Source organism: Saccostrea cucullata, unplaced genomic scaffold (assembly GCF_032062105.1).
Source record: "Saccostrea cucullata isolate Sc308-1 unplaced genomic scaffold, CSIRO_AGI_Scuc_v1 ctg84, whole genome shotgun sequence".
In the NCBI taxonomy this organism is placed as follows: Eukaryota; Metazoa; Mollusca; class Bivalvia; order Ostreida; family Ostreidae; genus Saccostrea; species Saccostrea cuccullata.
The window spans coordinates 459,218-476,647 of record NW_026938747.1 but is presented as its reverse complement, the minus strand read 5'-3'; the positions used below and the strand labels follow the sequence as shown (position 1 = coordinate 476,647).

Genomic DNA, 17,430 nt, shown 5'->3' with positions numbered 1-17,430 from the left:
CCCAGGGACTCGATCAAAAAGACTTCGCTAAGAAAACTCCTATTTCATTTGCATACTTATGATATGGTGATATTTTTATAATCTTTTTTTCTTCTATGGTCATTTCAAGTCTCTAAAGGTGTCATTACAACATCGAATAAAACTGAACTGATCTCCGGTGCGCCGTAACGTCATAAAATGTCGCCATTTTTCGTGTGTTGTGTTTACCACTTTCCCATTTCGAATGCTCGAGAAACTGCCAAAAATTAACCAAATGCCTTAAAATTTTTACAAGAACTACAAAATTGATTGTGGAATTAAATAAGGATAATTTTAATCCAAATCTTATGTATTTAAAACTTTTATTTTGAATTCAAACTTGTGTATTCTTTAATAGAAACTGGGTTTTTTGACCGTGCGCCGTAGGACACTACCCCGTGCACATTCAAGCATAATAAAATCTTTAATTTTGCCTATATATCATCAAAAAAAATATCATGCACTTAAATATGATAAATAAACAATTACTGAAATTTTCAGCTTAGTGCGCCCATTACTTTTCGAGAAAAACGCTTTGTCCACGATTTTACGGGACAACCCTCGTACAATACAAAATGTTACAAAATGAAGAAAAAATGAAAAAAGAGGGAGAAACAGACAATAAGTAACATATTAAGGAGGACTGGTAGCGTCATAAATTTTTAGAATAAATATGCATAATTTTTTCAGAATTTGTTCGTTTTGAGTTGACATAAGTTCTGTAAATTTAATAGTATTCGGTCTACTAGAATAATAATTACCTAGGTATTTTTTCCCTTCATTTTCCAAAGCTTTGCATTCTAGAATGTAATTAAATTCATCAGCAATTTGACCTTTACTACAAAGTGTACAAAGTCTTTCAGAAAGTGGTATACCACACCATCTTCCAGTTTCTACTGGTAACTGATGATTTGTGGTGCGAAATTTTAATAGAATTTTTCTAAATTTAGGGGATAATTTACAAAGATAGTTTTCGAATCCAAAGTTTTGTTTAAAGATTCTGTAATTTTGTCCTTTTGAGGAATTATTTATATCACTGAACCAATTTTGAATAAATTGATCTTGTAGTATTTTCTTAACAGTAGCACTTATCCAAAGAACAAAAGACGATCCATATTCGTATTTCAAACTTATTAACCGTTACACGTATTTCCTAAGTAGATTGAAATTTCATATATTACTTAAATTCAGGGTATTCATGAAATTCTTGATTACTCATATTTATTGTAAAATATAGATATGAAATAAAAAGTTTCTAGCAAGTTTTTTTTTTATATATTTAAATTACAATAAAGAATATTTATATTCGGTGAGGGAGGATATAAGGTTATTTAATGAGTTGAAGTTTGTTGTCTAAGGCATGGACCATTAGTGGTGAAATGGAACCTGTCAAAGATTATTAAAATCATTTGAAATTTCATGTTAGATTTACTAATTTTTAAACTCATAAAATGTCATATAATCACAGACATGAGATTCAATATTACCAATGATTGATCACAAGGTTAGCTAATACATCCATATCTTTAAGAACCTGCTGCTTTTATTGAAGTACACCTATTTTTCACAGCTGAAAAACTGAGAAATTACATAAACCTTAATGTCCCACTGAAAATTATGACCTGTTTTCTACTCAAGGCATTTTTATTTATATTAAAAAATGAGACAACTGGTAACACAAATGAAACAGAAAATCAACATCTCTTAGAAGGGACCGCCTCAGGTGAATATGTATGTAAAAATATGTCTTTGAAACTAATTCTACATGTACATGTACGTCATTTATCATTCTGACTGTCTCGTAAAGAATAAACAGTACTTTTATTTGTTCAGTTAGTAGTTATTGACAAAAAACCTTAACATAGAATACATTAACATGAGAAAAGAATATTACATGAGGAAATTAGATCTTTCTTTCTTGCCATGTTCTGTATACATTTTCTCTAGATTTACCGCTTGTCCCTGCAAAAAAGTCATTTCCCAGACCACACATTAAGTGTGAGGTTATTCCCTATTCTGATATAAATACAATGCATTTCTAAGCAGTATTATTAGAACATGTTCACTTTGACTATTGAACAGATAGACTTTTCTCTACTGCTTTAGTTTCATATATGATTTGTTAAGTTATATGTAAAAATTTTAAATTCATAGAAGAAGAGAGTATGTGTATAACATACATTCCTGAACACTGTTCATAATAGCAAGGGTACCGCAAGACGAAGCATCCCCACACAAAAGAAAATATTGATTATGATATGAATTATTACTTGCTTTACGTTCGTTAGACATGCATTTCTCTCCCCAATACACAAAAGAGCGTTACTATCCCCCTCCCAAACACGAACGCTCAAGATATGTCCTAATCACAACACAAAAGCGTTACTATCCCATCTCCCAAACACAAATTACTTAATCCTCTCCAATTATATTGAGAAGGAATGAGTTTATTTAAGCCTAAAAACTACGTTTGGGAATTCAAAGCGTAAGGATACGCTTTTTTCAAAATAATTATTGATTGCATCTTTAACTTCAAGGTATTTTTGCATCTGTATTTTTTTATTTAAAGAGAAATAAGGTTTTCAACGTTAAGGCTTTCAAAACAGCTGTAATTGTAACATAATTGGGTCACTAATGTGTTTTATTTGATTGATTATTTTACTCAATTTGCGCTGTTTGGATGCAACTGCGATGTAAATTTTCGTTAGGTATGCTACTGGTTTGAGATCTAAATAAATTTAATGCCATATTTGAAATAAAGGAATTTAAAAGGCACAGTAGAAAAAGGAATGCAAAGCATATGTGAGCAGTGTCTAAATTTGTGAAGTGCAACCAGTTTTTCGGTAATTCTGAATAATACATGTCGTCCTGTTGATTTCCTTTAAAGACGTTAACATTAAAAAAAAATCCTGCATGGCTACTAGTATTTCGGTTCATTGATAACCGTGGGTTTACACTGCTTTGTCACGCTTCTATAAAGTAAATTTTAGTTATTACACTCTTGTGATAAGCTTGCATTTTGATGCAAATATTGTGTGGTCATGTTAGTATTGTTGTTACTTTGCATTTCAACATCAGCCTATCAGATAGAAGACTTAAACTTTAGACTTCAAAGTATTAATATAAATATATCTCTCAGATGAACGTTTTCTCCATTGGTAACTGTTGCGCTCATGTATGAAGTGTGTCGCATCTGGGTTGAATTACTAAAATAAATTTTACTTCCTTCTTTATAGAAAATGTGTTTCTTCATAGTTTACCATATACTGTTGGTTTCTTGTTATTTCTGAGAACATATGAACCGAAAATATCCCTTGTTACGCAATGAAAGAAACAGCCTTATTTTTTCTGTCGGTTTTCTAAGAAAAATGAAATATGAAGATAACATACTAAATTCAAAAGTATATGCAAATAATACAAAATTGTATCAGAGCAAACAAGGGCATCTTGAATTATCAGAGGTGGAATCAGATGCCATGGAGAATAAAACATCTCCTTTTGACCAGTGACACCCTCCGGGAAATCAAATGATATAACAATTTCTATAGAAGACGATGGTCAGGTTCGACCTAATCTAGTGAAATATATGGAGATAATGAACAGTATTTAACCTCTGCATGGCTTAAAATTGACTTCAGACGAAATTGTAGATACATTTGTATAATAAACATGTTTTTCAGTAGCCTTTCTCGATTTAAAAGTGCTCTTTGATACAAAGAACATCCTCTTTTGCATATCGAATAAACCTTACAAAGAATCGAATCAACCTCGAGTTATAATTCCAATTTATGATGACGTTTGAAAAGGTGAAGTAAATACGTTTAATTATGAATCAAGCAGTTAGTTTGCAAACAAATAAATCTTTTCCTAATAAAACATCCAAATATGAAGGAGTTATGCCAGACCCTGTCGTATCTTCTGTTCTGTAATCAGTGGGAAAATGTTTAAAAAAAAATTAAGATAGAATACACTTTGAAAGAATGACAACTCTTTCATCACAGAACAGTAGCTCTATTTCTTTTAGAATTCTCTCGCTTTATATTTCTCTATGTTCTCTATGTTTGTTTCAGTGTCGACGGTAAAAGAAAGGTTTTGTCATTTGACAGATGGAATTTAAGCTATAAATTAGATCAAAGACTTTTTTACAGATTGAAAATATAATATTCATTAATGTCAACTCGATGTATCCCAATAAACATATATACTATCTTTTTTTTTTTTACAATGTGTGTTTAAGAGGTGATTTTACAAGTTGATGAAACAAAAACATCAGCAGTCAGTTTTAAAGTCATCATTTCGTACGTTCTATGGTCGATACCTTACCAGGAAAACAATCTATCATTAAGTCAAATTCTGACAGACGTTTTTATACTAATTGTCAGACAAGTACGTATTTACACACCGAATTGTCGACAGATTTTTTCGTTTTATTTCCCGATCATGACAAGGAGCACACGGCGGATTTGACCGGTCGGCAGGGGATGCCCACTCCTGCATGGTACCTGATTCCACCTCTGAGGTCCTTGTTTGCTCTGCTTCAAAATTTGTATTGTTTAATGGACTTTTGAGATTGTATACTTTTCGTTTTCTCTTTGTATTGCATTGTTAAACATCGATCAATGAAATATATGCGGTAACGAACAGTCAATTAAATATAAGAAATAATGAGCTCATATGGAGATCTTTTTTTATTTACTGAGTTTACAAAAGTGTGAAGATTTTTTTTGCTGACATTTTTAAGTTGCGGGTTCGAATCCCAATGTGGGACGTGGAGACCGGTCCTTCGGATGAGACTGTATAAACCGAGGTCCTGTGTCGCAGTAGATGCTGACACGAAAACGATCTCTCCCTGCTCAATAGCCCCAAGTCCCGATTGTAGGACAAAATTTGCAGCCCTCCACCGGTAAGTGGTGACATCTCTATATGAGTGAACAATTCTCGAGAGTGACATAAAACAACATACAAACAAACAAACATTGACATTTAAGTAGATACAAAATACTTAGCAGCTTTGCAAAGCGTTTACACTGTAAAGAAAATGTGATCAGAAAAAAATTGCAAGTCAGAGAAGACCTTAAAATTGATGCCCTGTATCACGGTAGGCATTGACACGATAAAAGTCCCTCATTGTTCAATGGTCCTGGGTGTCGAGTTTAAATTCAAAGCCCTTCACCGGTTTATGGTATGGTAAATCATTAGAAATCAATCAAATTCAAACTGCATTTTTGACACCTGATCCCATCTCTGATGTTTTTGGAGATTCATGTTTGTCCTGCTCCTATTTTGTTAGCTCACCTGAGCCGAAGGCTCAGGTGAGCTTTTCTGATCACATTTTGTCCGTCGTCCGTCCGTCTGTCTGTCTGTCTGTCTGTACGTCTGTCCGTCTGTAAACTTTTCACATTTTCGACTTCTTCTCAAGAACCACTGGGCCAATTTTGACCAAACTTGGTACAAAGCATCCTTGGGTGAAGGGGAAGTGAAATTTTTAAAATGAAGGGACATATCCCCTCGCAAGGGGAAATATTCAAGAAAAGACAAAAATAGGGTGGGGTCATTAAAAAATCTTCTTCTCAAGAACCACTGGGCCAGAAAAGCCGAAACTTATGTGAAAGCATCCTAGGGTAGTGTAGATATTAAATTGTACAAATCATGACCCCCGGGGGAAGGGCGGGGCCACAATGGGAAATCAAAGTTTTACATAGAAATATATAGGAAAAATCTTTGAAAATCTTCTTCTCAAGAACTACTGGGCCAGGAAAGCTAAAACTTTTGTGGAAGCATCCTGGGGTAGTGTAGATATTAAATTGTTAAAATCATGACCCCCGGGGGCAGGGCGGGGCCACAATGGGAAATCCAAGTTTTACATTAAAATATATAGAACAAATCTTTAAAAATCTTCTTCTCAAGAACTACTGGGCCTCAAAAGCTGAAACTTATACGGAAGCATCCTTGGGTAGTGTGGATATCAAATTGTTAAAATCATGACCCCCAGGGTTAGGGTGGGGCCACAATGGGGAATCAAAGTTTTATATAGAAATATAGGAAAAATCTTTGAAAATCTTCTTCTCAAGAACCACTGAGCCAGAAAAGTTGAAGCTTATGTGGAAGCATTCTTGGGTAGTGTAGATTCTTAATTGTTCAAATCATGACCCCCGGGGAAAGAGCGAGGCCACAATGGGGAATCAAAGTTTTACATAGAAATATATAGGAAAAATCTTTGAAAATCTTCTTCTCAAGAACCACTGGGCCAGAAAAGCTGAAACTTATGTGGAAGCATCCTGGTATAGTGTAGATTCTAAATGAAATCATGACCCCCGGGGGAAGGGTGGGGCCACAATTGGTAATCAAAGTTTTACATAGAAATATATTGGAAAAATCTTTGAAAATTTTCTTCTCAAGAACCACCGGGCCAGAAAAGTTGAAACTTATGTGGAAGCATTCTTGGGTAATGTAGATTTTAAATTGTTCAAATCATGACCCCCAGGGGAAGGGTGGAGCCACAATGGGGGAATCAAAGTTTTACATAAAAATATATATGAAAAATCTTTGAAAATCTTCTTCTCAGGAACCACTGGGCCAGAAAAGCTGAAACTTATTTGCACATGGAAGGATCCTGGGGTAGTTGATTTCAAAATGTCTTAATTATGATCAGTGGGGTAGGGTGGGGATACATAATGTATTACAAGGGGGAAATCTGGTAAAGAACAGAATGGTCAAAGCTTCTCAGGTGAGGGATGTGGCCCATGGGCCTCTTGTATTGTTTTATGGACTTTTGATCTTAAATACTGTTCGTTTTCTCCATATGTTTCATTAATACTAGTATAAGTAAAATGATGAACTCACTCTGGATCACATGAATTAGTTTCAGCATTAGAGGGAAAATAAAAAAGATTTAAATTTTGCTAGAAAGAAATGTTCAAATTGATAAAGATTTTATTGAAGATTATACAAATCCAAAGTAAAAGTTCTTGATGAATTTAACAATCATAATGAAATCATTCGACTTATTTACATTTCAATATTTACTGTATGTATTTATTTATTTTTAGTTTTCTGTTGGTAATTTTTTTTCAGGTAAATTCATTTTTTTCTCCCCCTCAAAATGCGATGCTATGTCTCAATCTTTTGATTACTTGGAAAATTGTATTGCCTTAAAGTAATACATTGTATTGCCTTAAAGTAATACATTATAGTATTTAAAAATATCTTGATAAAAGATTATTTTTTTCAACTTTGTTATTCTTAAAGTAGAGACTTTTGAAGTTTGTAATATTTTTATATTATAAAAACATTTGAAAAAAATGGATGAAATGATTTTTAACAAAGTATAATCACAAAATTGTAAGAATATCTATTTTCATACAGATTTTTCGAAGACCTGTTTCAAAATGGGAAGGTTAATTATTTTGATCCACGTTCATCAAAGTTTTATCGATTGTTTACAATTGCAACGCACACAAAATGTTGCTTATAATAGGTAATCAAACATTAATATTAAGTGTACATCCATCAATATTTAAGTCAATCAGTCTTTATTAATTCAATCAATTGTTTTAATTTCATAACTTCGGATGAGACCTTATAAACCTACGTCTTGTGTTGCAGTAGATGCTGGAACGAAAAAGATCCATCACTGCTCAATTGCCCTGAGTATCTAGTATAGGACAAAATTAAGTGACCAAAGTCAGTATTTCAGTTGCATAATACCGGAAAATTTGATGGTTGCATATGAAGGTACGACTGTAGTTATTTTAAAAGTTTAAGAACACATTCCCAGTTCATTCCTCTCCGCCTTTCCCATAGTACATGTTTGTGCACAAATGACTGTGAAAGAGTCATTCTTGACAAAGGAAATAAGTATGGTTGATTTCTCGAGTTACAATCAAAGGAATATGCATAATTATAAATGGATAGAAATGGTAGCGTTTTGAGACGTTGACAATGACATTGTCTATGAATACTTGATAGCTCAGCACTTCTGAAATGAAACTTATTCTGGCACATGAAAAAAACTTGTAAATTTGGTGATCAGAATTAATCAGTGATGGCAAAGCTTTTATTTTGCTTCTCTTTTGGACAACAGATGGTATAATACAACCATCTCAATGACTGGTAAACAATTTTTCGGAATTTTGACTCCCCAACTAAGTATATAAAAGGATTGATGACATTGTTAATAAAAAATGCTCTTGCCAAAAGCGGTAGAGTTGCCAATACAACTGGGCTTGGTGGCAAAGCAAGGCCTCTATTGAACGTGGAAGTGGCATCCAAAATGCAGTTCGGTAGATAGGACAAGATAAACGCAACTGTGATTGCAATCATAAGTTTTGTGATTCTGGGATTTGAATTGTTCAGTTTTTCATTCAGATTCTTAGTCGTTAGGTTTTTGGTGTGTTTCCGAAGTGATAAAATAACGAAGGTATATAAAACAGCGAGCAGCAGAAACACTATGACATTTACAGCAAAAATAATTGTGAAATAAATAAAAGGATATTGAGTATTCACAATGTCGTCATCAAGAGAGCAATCAAATCCAGTGATATTTCCTGGAAGATGTACGTGTTTAAGTCCTTGGACGAATGCATTTGGCCAAGAAAGTGCGATGGCAAGAAGAATCGTCGCTCCACAATAAAGACGAGCTTGAAGTAAGGTGGTGGCGGTTGAAAACGGGCGACAAATCTTTTTGTACCTGCTGGCAGCAATCAGAACAAGAACAAAAGCTGATCCTATCTTAAAAACATTGCCAAAGAAACGACCACATTTGCATAGGGCTTCACTATAAAACATAACTGGGTAGGCGTTGTCCACTATCTCCACAGGCATGGCGAAAATACAGGAGAGAAGGTCAATGTCCGCTAGAGTCAGGATGTACAGTCGAAATGTTGACGGTGGGTACTTAAGCGAATACACAATAATGACCACCGTGTTTCCAATTACTCCAATGATAATTAAAACCGTCAGGAAGATAACAGTGGAAAGGCGTTGTTCGGCTTTTGACGCATTGACTTCTTCTAAACTCTGGAAAAGTTGTGTAGAAGTATTTGAAACCACCATTGTCAGATTTTTCATCTTTTAATACTGAAAAAATGAATTAAAAATTCGAATTTTTCAACTTTTCCATCAGAAGATTTCTATCGTAATTTTTTACGAAGCCACAAATTTAAACATTGATGGATAATATGACAAATACATGCAAACGCTTAGTAACATATGTGCTTATAAGCAAACAGAGAAGATTGTGCTGATAGGTCCCTTGTTTCCTCTTAGCACTAATTTGAATGTCAACATGACCTGGTCAAATGAATTATGAATACAAATGTCAATGCCCCTACTTCATTTATCCAAGTTAGGAAACCGAATTTGTCACCTTTCTTAAGAACGAGGGCGCTGTTCATTGGCATTCGGCAGGAATCTGAGCGTACTTGAAAAGTGTAAATTTTATCGATAAGTTACTTGGAATTTTAACGTATTTTTAATTTATTTGGTTCCTGTGAAATGGGAAAGGGAAATAATTTCCCGATAGTGAGTTTTGATTTGATGAAAAATAACTTGAAAATTGGCTAGATCAGACATTTGGTACAGAATGGTACATTTTAAAACACGTTTTTCTAAAAAAAATTTCTATCTTTGGGTCTGCTCTCCATGATTATGAAACGTCATTTGTGTGCATTTTAATTCAAAGAAACGAATATACAATTATAAAAAATGAAGAGAAGACTCAGAGACCATAAAAACTGAACTTTTTCCAAAATTCAAATTGTGTAAATGTGGTGCTTCTTTGTCCTTTTATAAAATCCATGGTGTGTGTAGCGGTGATAGCTAAGTGTTATGGTTTACCTGTTCAGTGCATTTAAAGTAAAAAGTTTTTGGTTCGAGCCTCACTCGGGGCGTTAATCAATTTCAAACTGCATTTTTGACACCTGATCCCACTTCTGATGTTTTTGGAGGACCGTGTTTCCTCTGCTCATATTTTGTATTGTTTTATAGACTTTTGATCTTGAATACTGTTCGATTTCTCCGTATGTTTCATTAATACTAGTGTTAGTAAAATGATGAATTCTGGATTACTTGAATTAGTTTCAGCATTAAAGGGAAAATAAAAAGATTTAAATTTTGCTAGAAAGAAATGTTCAAGATGGGGAAAACTGTAATTGATAAAGATTTTATTGAAGATTAAACAAATCCAAAGTAAAACTACTTGATGAATTTAACAATCGTGATGAAATCATGACTTACATTTGAATACAAATATTTCATTCAACTTATTTTACATTTCAATATTTATAACGGTCATTCGGATGACACCCTATTAACCATTGTATTGTATTGCAGGAGGTATTGGCACGAAAAAGATCCCTAACTCCTCAATGGACAAATACCCTCAGTCAGGTAGAATTTTGCTTCCCTTAACAGACAAGTGGTGGCGTCTGATTGATTGATTGATTGATTGATTGTATGTTGTTTTACGTCCCATTCGAGAATTTTTCACTTACAAAGAGACGTCACCGTATACATACCGATGAAGGGCTTTAAATTTTGACCTTTACTCGGCACTCAGGGCCATTAAGCAGTGAGGGGTTCTTTATCGTGCCAATGCCTGCCGTGACACGGGACCACGGTTTTAAGGTCTCATCCGAAGGACCCCAACTTTCACTTCAAGTGCCGAGCACATGGCTAAGGTACAGTTGCTACCCATTTTTTTATCGACTTAGGTCAGTCGCGGCCGATATGCGAACTCACTACCTCCCGTTCACGGAGCGAGCGCTCTACCGACTGAGCTACCGTGAACGGTCTGGTGGCGTCTGCATATGAATGAAAACTGTTAAACAACAACAAAAAACCAGGTTGAAAAATGATTTCGACCGTTTATTATAAAATATTCATGTTAAATTAAACAGTACAATAAAATTGATATGAAACCATATTGGTATTATTTAAATGGCAATTTAATTGTATTATTTTTTTTTATTATCATTTTTTAATTTTCTGTTTGTAATTTTTTTCCAGGTAAATTTGATTTTTCCCCCTTAAAAACGCCAACTGTGTCTCAAGCTTGTGATTACTTGGAAAATTGTAATGCCTTTATGAAAATACATTATGGTATTTAAAAATATCTTGATAAAAAATTTGTTCACTTTGTTATTCTGATAAACTAGAGTTAAAAACAAATACTTTTGAACTATGTCATATTTCAAACATGTGTGAAATTATTTTTAGTAAAATATAATCACAAAATTGTACGAATAACTATTTTTATACGGATTTTTTAAGTCCTATTTCAAATTGGGAAGGTTAATTATTTTGAAACACATTCATCAAAGTTTTTTTTCGGTTTTTCACAAATTGGCACGCACGCAAAGTGTTACTTATATTAGGTAATCAAACATTAATATGAAATGTACATCAATCAGTATTAAAGTCAATCATTTTATATTAATTCAATCAATTGTTATAATTTCATAACTTCGGAATAACCGTATAAATCTAGGTCCCGAGTCGCAGTATGTGCGGGCACGAAAAAAGATCCCTCATTGCTCAATAGCCCTGAGAGCCGAACAAATGGCAAAATTTAGTGGCCAAATTTAGTATCCCAAATGCATAATACCAGAAAATTTGATGATTGGATATGAAGGTACAGCTGTAGTAATTTAGAAGTTTAAGAACACAGTCCCAGCTCTTTCCTTCCCGCTTTCTCCCAATAAATGTCATACACATATGACTGTAGAAGAGTCATCCTCGACGAAGACAATAAGTATGGTTAATGTGTCGGAGTTTCAATCATAGGAAAATACACATAAATGGACAGAAATGGTAGCATTTTGAGACGTTGACAATGGCATTGTCTATGAATACTTGATAGCTCAGCTCTTCTGAAATGAAACATTCTGGCACATGAAATTAATCAGTAATGGCAAAGCTTTTATTTTGCTTCTCTTTTGGACAACAGATGGTATAATACAACCATCTCAATGACTGGTAAACAATTTTTCGGAATTTTGACTCCCCAACTAAGTATATGAAAGGGTTGATGACATTGTTAATGAAAAATGCTCTTGCCAAAAGCGGTAGAGTTGCCAATACAACTGGGCTTGGTGGCAAAGCAAGGCCTTTCTTGAACGTGGAAGTGGCATCCAAAATGCAATTCGGTAGATAGGACAAGATAAACGCAACTGTGATTGCAATCATAAGTTTTGTGATTCTGGGATTTGTTTTGTTCAGTTTTTCATTCAGATTCTTAGTCGTCAGGTTTTTGGTGTGTTTCCGAAGTGATAAAATAACGAAGGTGTATAATACAGCGAGCAACAGAAACACTATGATATTCACAGCAAAAATAATTGTGTAATAAATAAATGGATATTGAGTGTTTACAATGTCGTCATCAAGAGTGCAATCAAAACCGGTGATATTTCCTGGAAGATGTACATGTTTTATTCCTTGGACGAATGCGTTTGGCCACGAAAGTACGATGGCAAGAAGGATCGTCGCTCCACAGTAAAGACGAGCCTGAAGTAAGGTGGTGGCGGTTGAAAACGGGCGACAAATCTTTTTGTACCTGCTGGCAGCGATCAGGACAAGAACAAAGGCTGATCCAATCTTAAAAACATTCCCTATGAAACGACCACATTTGCATAGGGCTTCACTATAAAACATAACTGGATAGGCGTTGTCCACTATCTCAACAGGCATGGCGAAAACACAGGCGAGAAGGTCAGTGATCGCTAAGGACAAGATGTATAACCGGAACATGGACGGTGGGTACTTACGGGAATACACAACGATGACCAATGTGTTTCCAATAACTCCAATAATCATTAAAATTGTCAGGAAGATCACAGTAGGGAGGCGTTGTTGGGCTTTTGACGCATTGATTTCTTCTAAAGTCGAGTAAATTTTGGTTGATGCATATGAAATCTCCATTGTTATATTTTCCATCCTCTTTTTGTTATAGTTGGTGCAACCTCTAACAAAAGTTCTGAATCTTAAGTAAAAAATAGGGGAGATGTGATGGATATTTGGGTCCAGGTTTACATTTCTCTTCGTTTTAAATGTTTTTAAAATTTACTTCGGACCGCCTTCTCTTCCGCTAACTTTCTTCTGTTTTTCTTATATTTTTTTTCCACTTGATAAAAGATTTATGTCTTTAAAAGGTTTTCTATTTTTGTATTTTTTTCTTCCGTTTGCTTCCGTATCTCATTCTTTCTGCATGTTTCTTTTCACTTTTTTCTTTTATCACATTTTGCACCTTGGGAGTTAGGATGTCTTAGAAAACGTTTTTAGAAACTACTGCATGTGACATTTGTCTGATAATTTACTTTGCACACTTATTTACAATTTTTGACAGTATCTAATAAATTACATACTCATTGATTCCTGATAGGTCGCTCATTTTTTTTAAAGTATTTCAATCTAATAAAAAAAACAATACAATTACTTTTCATCTTGTTTTGATTTTTTTTTAATTATTTCGTTATTTTTAAGAAATACAATGAGCAAATGACTTTTGAATGTAAATGTTAATACTTTTATCCAAATGCGTTAAAATACGGGTCTGAGACAATTAACAAAAGAGAAAAACGATTCATCAATGCTATAATTAAAATGAAATCTATAACATTTTCAATACGGTATTCAAGTGCGTTTAAAATATACATTCCTGCAGTTTCTAACGAAGACATGATTGTTTTCATGGGACTAATATTACCTAAATTCTCAAAGTTTATAGAATGAACATCCTCAATACACTGAAAAATTGATTTTTTTCTTTCTACATCATTAAGAGGTTTTTTTTATATTGTAGATTACAATATACGATGTTGATTCTTGTCTGTAGTGTGGAATTATGAATATAATTTTCCTCTTTCATCACAAGGAAGCAATTGCTGTTTTCTTTATATCTATAAAGTTAAATCACGGTACCCCTTACCATTCCATCAAAGAATGATAACCCCTCCATCATAGTAGGCTATCTGTTCTGCCTCTTCGGAAATTGTCCCGCTTTGTACTTCTCTTTAGTACTTTTTAGATGATCACATGCCTTAATGACGGGAATTAGGGTTATCAAACGATGATTAATTTATAACTCATAGGTTTTAATTGTACTTTTGAGATCACTAAAATTTAGCGCCTATCGTTATTACAACAAATTGTTCTGGATTAATCGATGAATAGACACAAATTAGAAACTTGTATTAAGGACAAACGCAACATAGTTTGAACTTTTATGTCTTTTTCCATGGAGTTGAAGAGTTCCAATTCTTGCAGGAACTAATAATGTCTATATACTGGTATGGTGTTATACACTTCTAAAACAATTTTGATTGAAAGAAACATCTAGAATATTTGTTTAGTATTTTTTAAGTATTTTTTATATATTTTTCTTCGAATCATCCAAGAATTTTCATTAGTTTTTATCTTTCAAAAAGCCCTAGTAATGTATGCTGATGTTCTACCTATGAACATCTTATGACACTATCATCTTAAATTAAGAATATCTTTAAAATTATCAGCAGGTAAGGTACGTTGCGTATGTCCTTTAATAAAATATAAAGATAACGAAGAGTATTCAAGCTCAGTCCGTTTAAACAATACAAAACGGGAGCAGAGCAAACACGGAGCTCTAAAAACACCAGAGGCGGATCACGTAACAGGCAGGAGTAAGCAACACGACAGAAATATCCCTAGCAATTTCGATGTGTACGTTTTTAGCTCTACTGGTCAGAGACCAGAAGAGCTTATGCGATAGTAATGCGTCCGGCGTCCGTCCGTCTGTCCGTCTGCCTGTCCGTCTGTCTGTAAACAATTTTTCAAAATGCTACTCCTCCTACAGTTTTGGTCTAATTTCAGTATAACTTGGCACACAAGTAGACTACACTAAGATACATAATTCTGTGTATCGGTTTTTGATTTCGATGAACGGTGTTGCCGTGGTTACTAAAAATAGAAATTTCTGTGAAATTCTTTCAAAACGCTACTCCTCCTACAGTTTTGGTCTGATTTCATTATAACTTGGCACACAAGTAGACTACACTAAGATACATAATTCTGTGTATCAGTTTTTGATTTTGATGAACGGTGTTGCCGTGGTTACTAAAAATAGAAATTTCTGTGAAATTCTTTCAAAATGCTACTCCTCCTACAGTTTTGGTTTGATTTCATTATAACTTAGCACACAAGTAGACTACAATAAGATACATAATTCTGTGTATCGGTTTTTGATTTCGATGAACGGTGTTGCCGTGGTTACTAAAAATAGAAATTTCTGTGAAATTCTTTCAAAATGCTACTCCTCCTACAGTTTTGGTCTGATTTCAGTATTACTTGGCAAACAAGTAGAATACACTAAGATACATAATTCTGTGTATCGGTTTTTGAGTTTGATGAACGGTGTTGCCGTGGTTACTAAAATTAAAAATTTCTGTGAAATTCTTTCAAAATGCTACTCCTCCTACAGTTTTGGTTTGATTTCATTATAACTTGGCACACAAGTAGAATACACTAAGATACATAATTCTTTTATCGGTTTTTGATTTCGATGAACGGTGTTGCCGTGGTTACTAAAAATAGAAATATCTGTAAAATTGTTTCAAAATGCTACTCCTCCTACAGTTTTGGTCTGATTTCAATATAACTTGGCACATAAGTAGAATACACTAAGATACATAATTCTGTGTATCGAATTTTAATTTTGATGAACGGTGTTGCCGTGGTTACTAAAAATAGAAATGTCTGTAAAATTGTTTCAAAATGCTACTCCTCCTACAGTTTTGGTCTGATTTCAGTATAACTTGGCACACAAGTAGACTACACTAAGAACATAAAGAGACTTCCTTTGCTATAAGTTCAAACCAGTAGAGCTTCAGTCTCGACAGAGACTTCTGGTTTAAGTTATATGAGAAAAGGTTAGCGATATTTGACCAACCGATAGATTGTATTTCCTGACAAGATCATTGTATTGACCATAAAACTTCCGAAACAAGTTACATTTATTGAACTTCTTTTTTTGTAGTAAAATATCCAGATACTAAGCATATGTGTCAGACTTCATGGTGTCTGGTATTATTATTACTTCCCTTGCTTGAAAAGCAGGGGGTATGTAGTGATGGCTGGGTTTGTTTTTCTGCCCGTCCGTCCAACTGTCTGTACGTTTGTCCTTTACACTTTGGGGTTCCCTACTTTTATCTGCAACTCCTCCTATACTAATCAATAAAATTCATGAGACTTCACAGAATCTTTATGACATTGTGCCACTGCGCACCTTCTTTTTCATTTTTTTAAATCGGATTTTGGGTTTCCCTTAGCAAAACATGGACACTGCTATTCTTTCTACAATGTTGAGGGGTACCCATCCCTTATCCGAAACTCCTCCTTTACCACTGAATACAAAATTTTATGATACCTTCACAGATTCTTTTATACACAGTGCCATTGTGACCTTCTATTTTACTTTTTGATCTGACATTAGTTCAGATTTCTCTAAGCAAAACACGGACTTTACCATTATAATCATATGGGAGGCTGCATCCTCGCAAGCTAGGGGTCCTGAGTCAACACATTGCTGTTAGTCTAACGGCAACCTTTTGACTCAGGACCCCTGGCTTGCGGTTTGCAAGGATGGGGAGACTGTGGTGTCATTTTGAGAAATCAGTGCTCACAGTACTAATTTCAATGGCATGTATAGAATCGAAAAAATAAATGGAAGTTTCTCTTGTTCATTGATGATATCCATTTTAAATCTTCTGAACACTCTATTGATCTCCGTCATCGTACGTCATGTGTTAACATATGAGCATTCTCTTCAATTCTTGAACACCTGAACGAAATTTCAACCAATTTTGACATTTATTCGTTTGTAAAGAAAAAACTCTCTTGGTCTCTTCCTCGGGGGCCTAGGTATTATGCTAAAAGCATTAAAATTAATGCATTTTTTTTGTGCTAGATAACAATCAGTCAAACTGTTGGCTTTTTTTGTAATGAACATTGATCCTTCTTCCAAAATTTGAGGTTTTTTTTACCCGAAGGTCAGGGACTTCTGAGTTTGGGTGGGGCATATAGAGCAAATAATGAAAATGCATTAATTCTTCAAAGATCCTGGCTCTTTCTTCAATTCTTATGCTGGTGTTCAGCCTGTTGTTTCTCTGCTGATGTGGATGTCTTTTTTCTGCTTTTCTTCTTTGAAAGCCTTCCATCGATTGAAACTTACACATCTCATCAATTTGCATTTTAATCCCTTTTTTCATTGTTGTTATCCCCATTCTGTTTAAGTTGAAATTTTTGCTTTTGTCACCGTACCCGACTTTCTGCAATCTTAGTTCTTATATAAACACATTAACCCAGACTTTACTAGCATAATATGTTGTTATTCAAGAATTATATACTGAAAGATAAGACATCGAGAGTAACAGTATTTTAATT

General features: G+C 34.1%; 3 protein-coding genes across 3 annotated transcripts in view; 1 reads left to right on the top strand and 2 right to left on the bottom strand.

Annotated features, from left to right (window-relative positions):
* LOC134251176 (p53 and DNA damage-regulated protein 1-like) overlaps positions 1 to 17,430 on the top strand; it is a 77,178-nt gene that overhangs the window by 43,977 nt on the left and 15,771 nt on the right. The window lies entirely within an intron of this gene.
* Positions 7,908 to 12,894, bottom strand: LOC134251175 (rhodopsin, GQ-coupled-like). The gene is made up of 2 exons (XM_062733544.1): positions 12,783 to 12,894; positions 7,908 to 9,096 (listed from the first exon to the last, which is right to left on the bottom strand). The coding sequence occupies exon 2, from the start codon at positions 9,085 to 9,087 to the stop codon at positions 8,053 to 8,055; it is 1,035 nt and encodes a 344-aa protein (XP_062589528.1). The 5' UTR covers positions 9,088 to 9,096; positions 12,783 to 12,894; the 3' UTR covers positions 7,908 to 8,052.
* On the bottom strand, positions 11,278 to 12,951 carry LOC134251174 (rhodopsin, GQ-coupled-like). The gene has a single exon (XM_062733543.1). The coding sequence runs from the start codon at positions 12,949 to 12,951 to the stop codon at positions 11,917 to 11,919; it is 1,035 nt and encodes a 344-aa protein (XP_062589527.1). The 3' UTR covers positions 11,278 to 11,916.

Coding starts and splice junctions, on each gene's coding strand:
- LOC134251175 (XM_062733544.1), bottom strand. CDS start 9,087: ATGAAAAATCTGACAATGGTGGTTTCAAATACTTCTACACAACTTTTC.
- LOC134251174 (XM_062733543.1), bottom strand. CDS start 12,951: ATGGAAAATATAACAATGGAGATTTCATATGCATCAACCAAAATTTAC.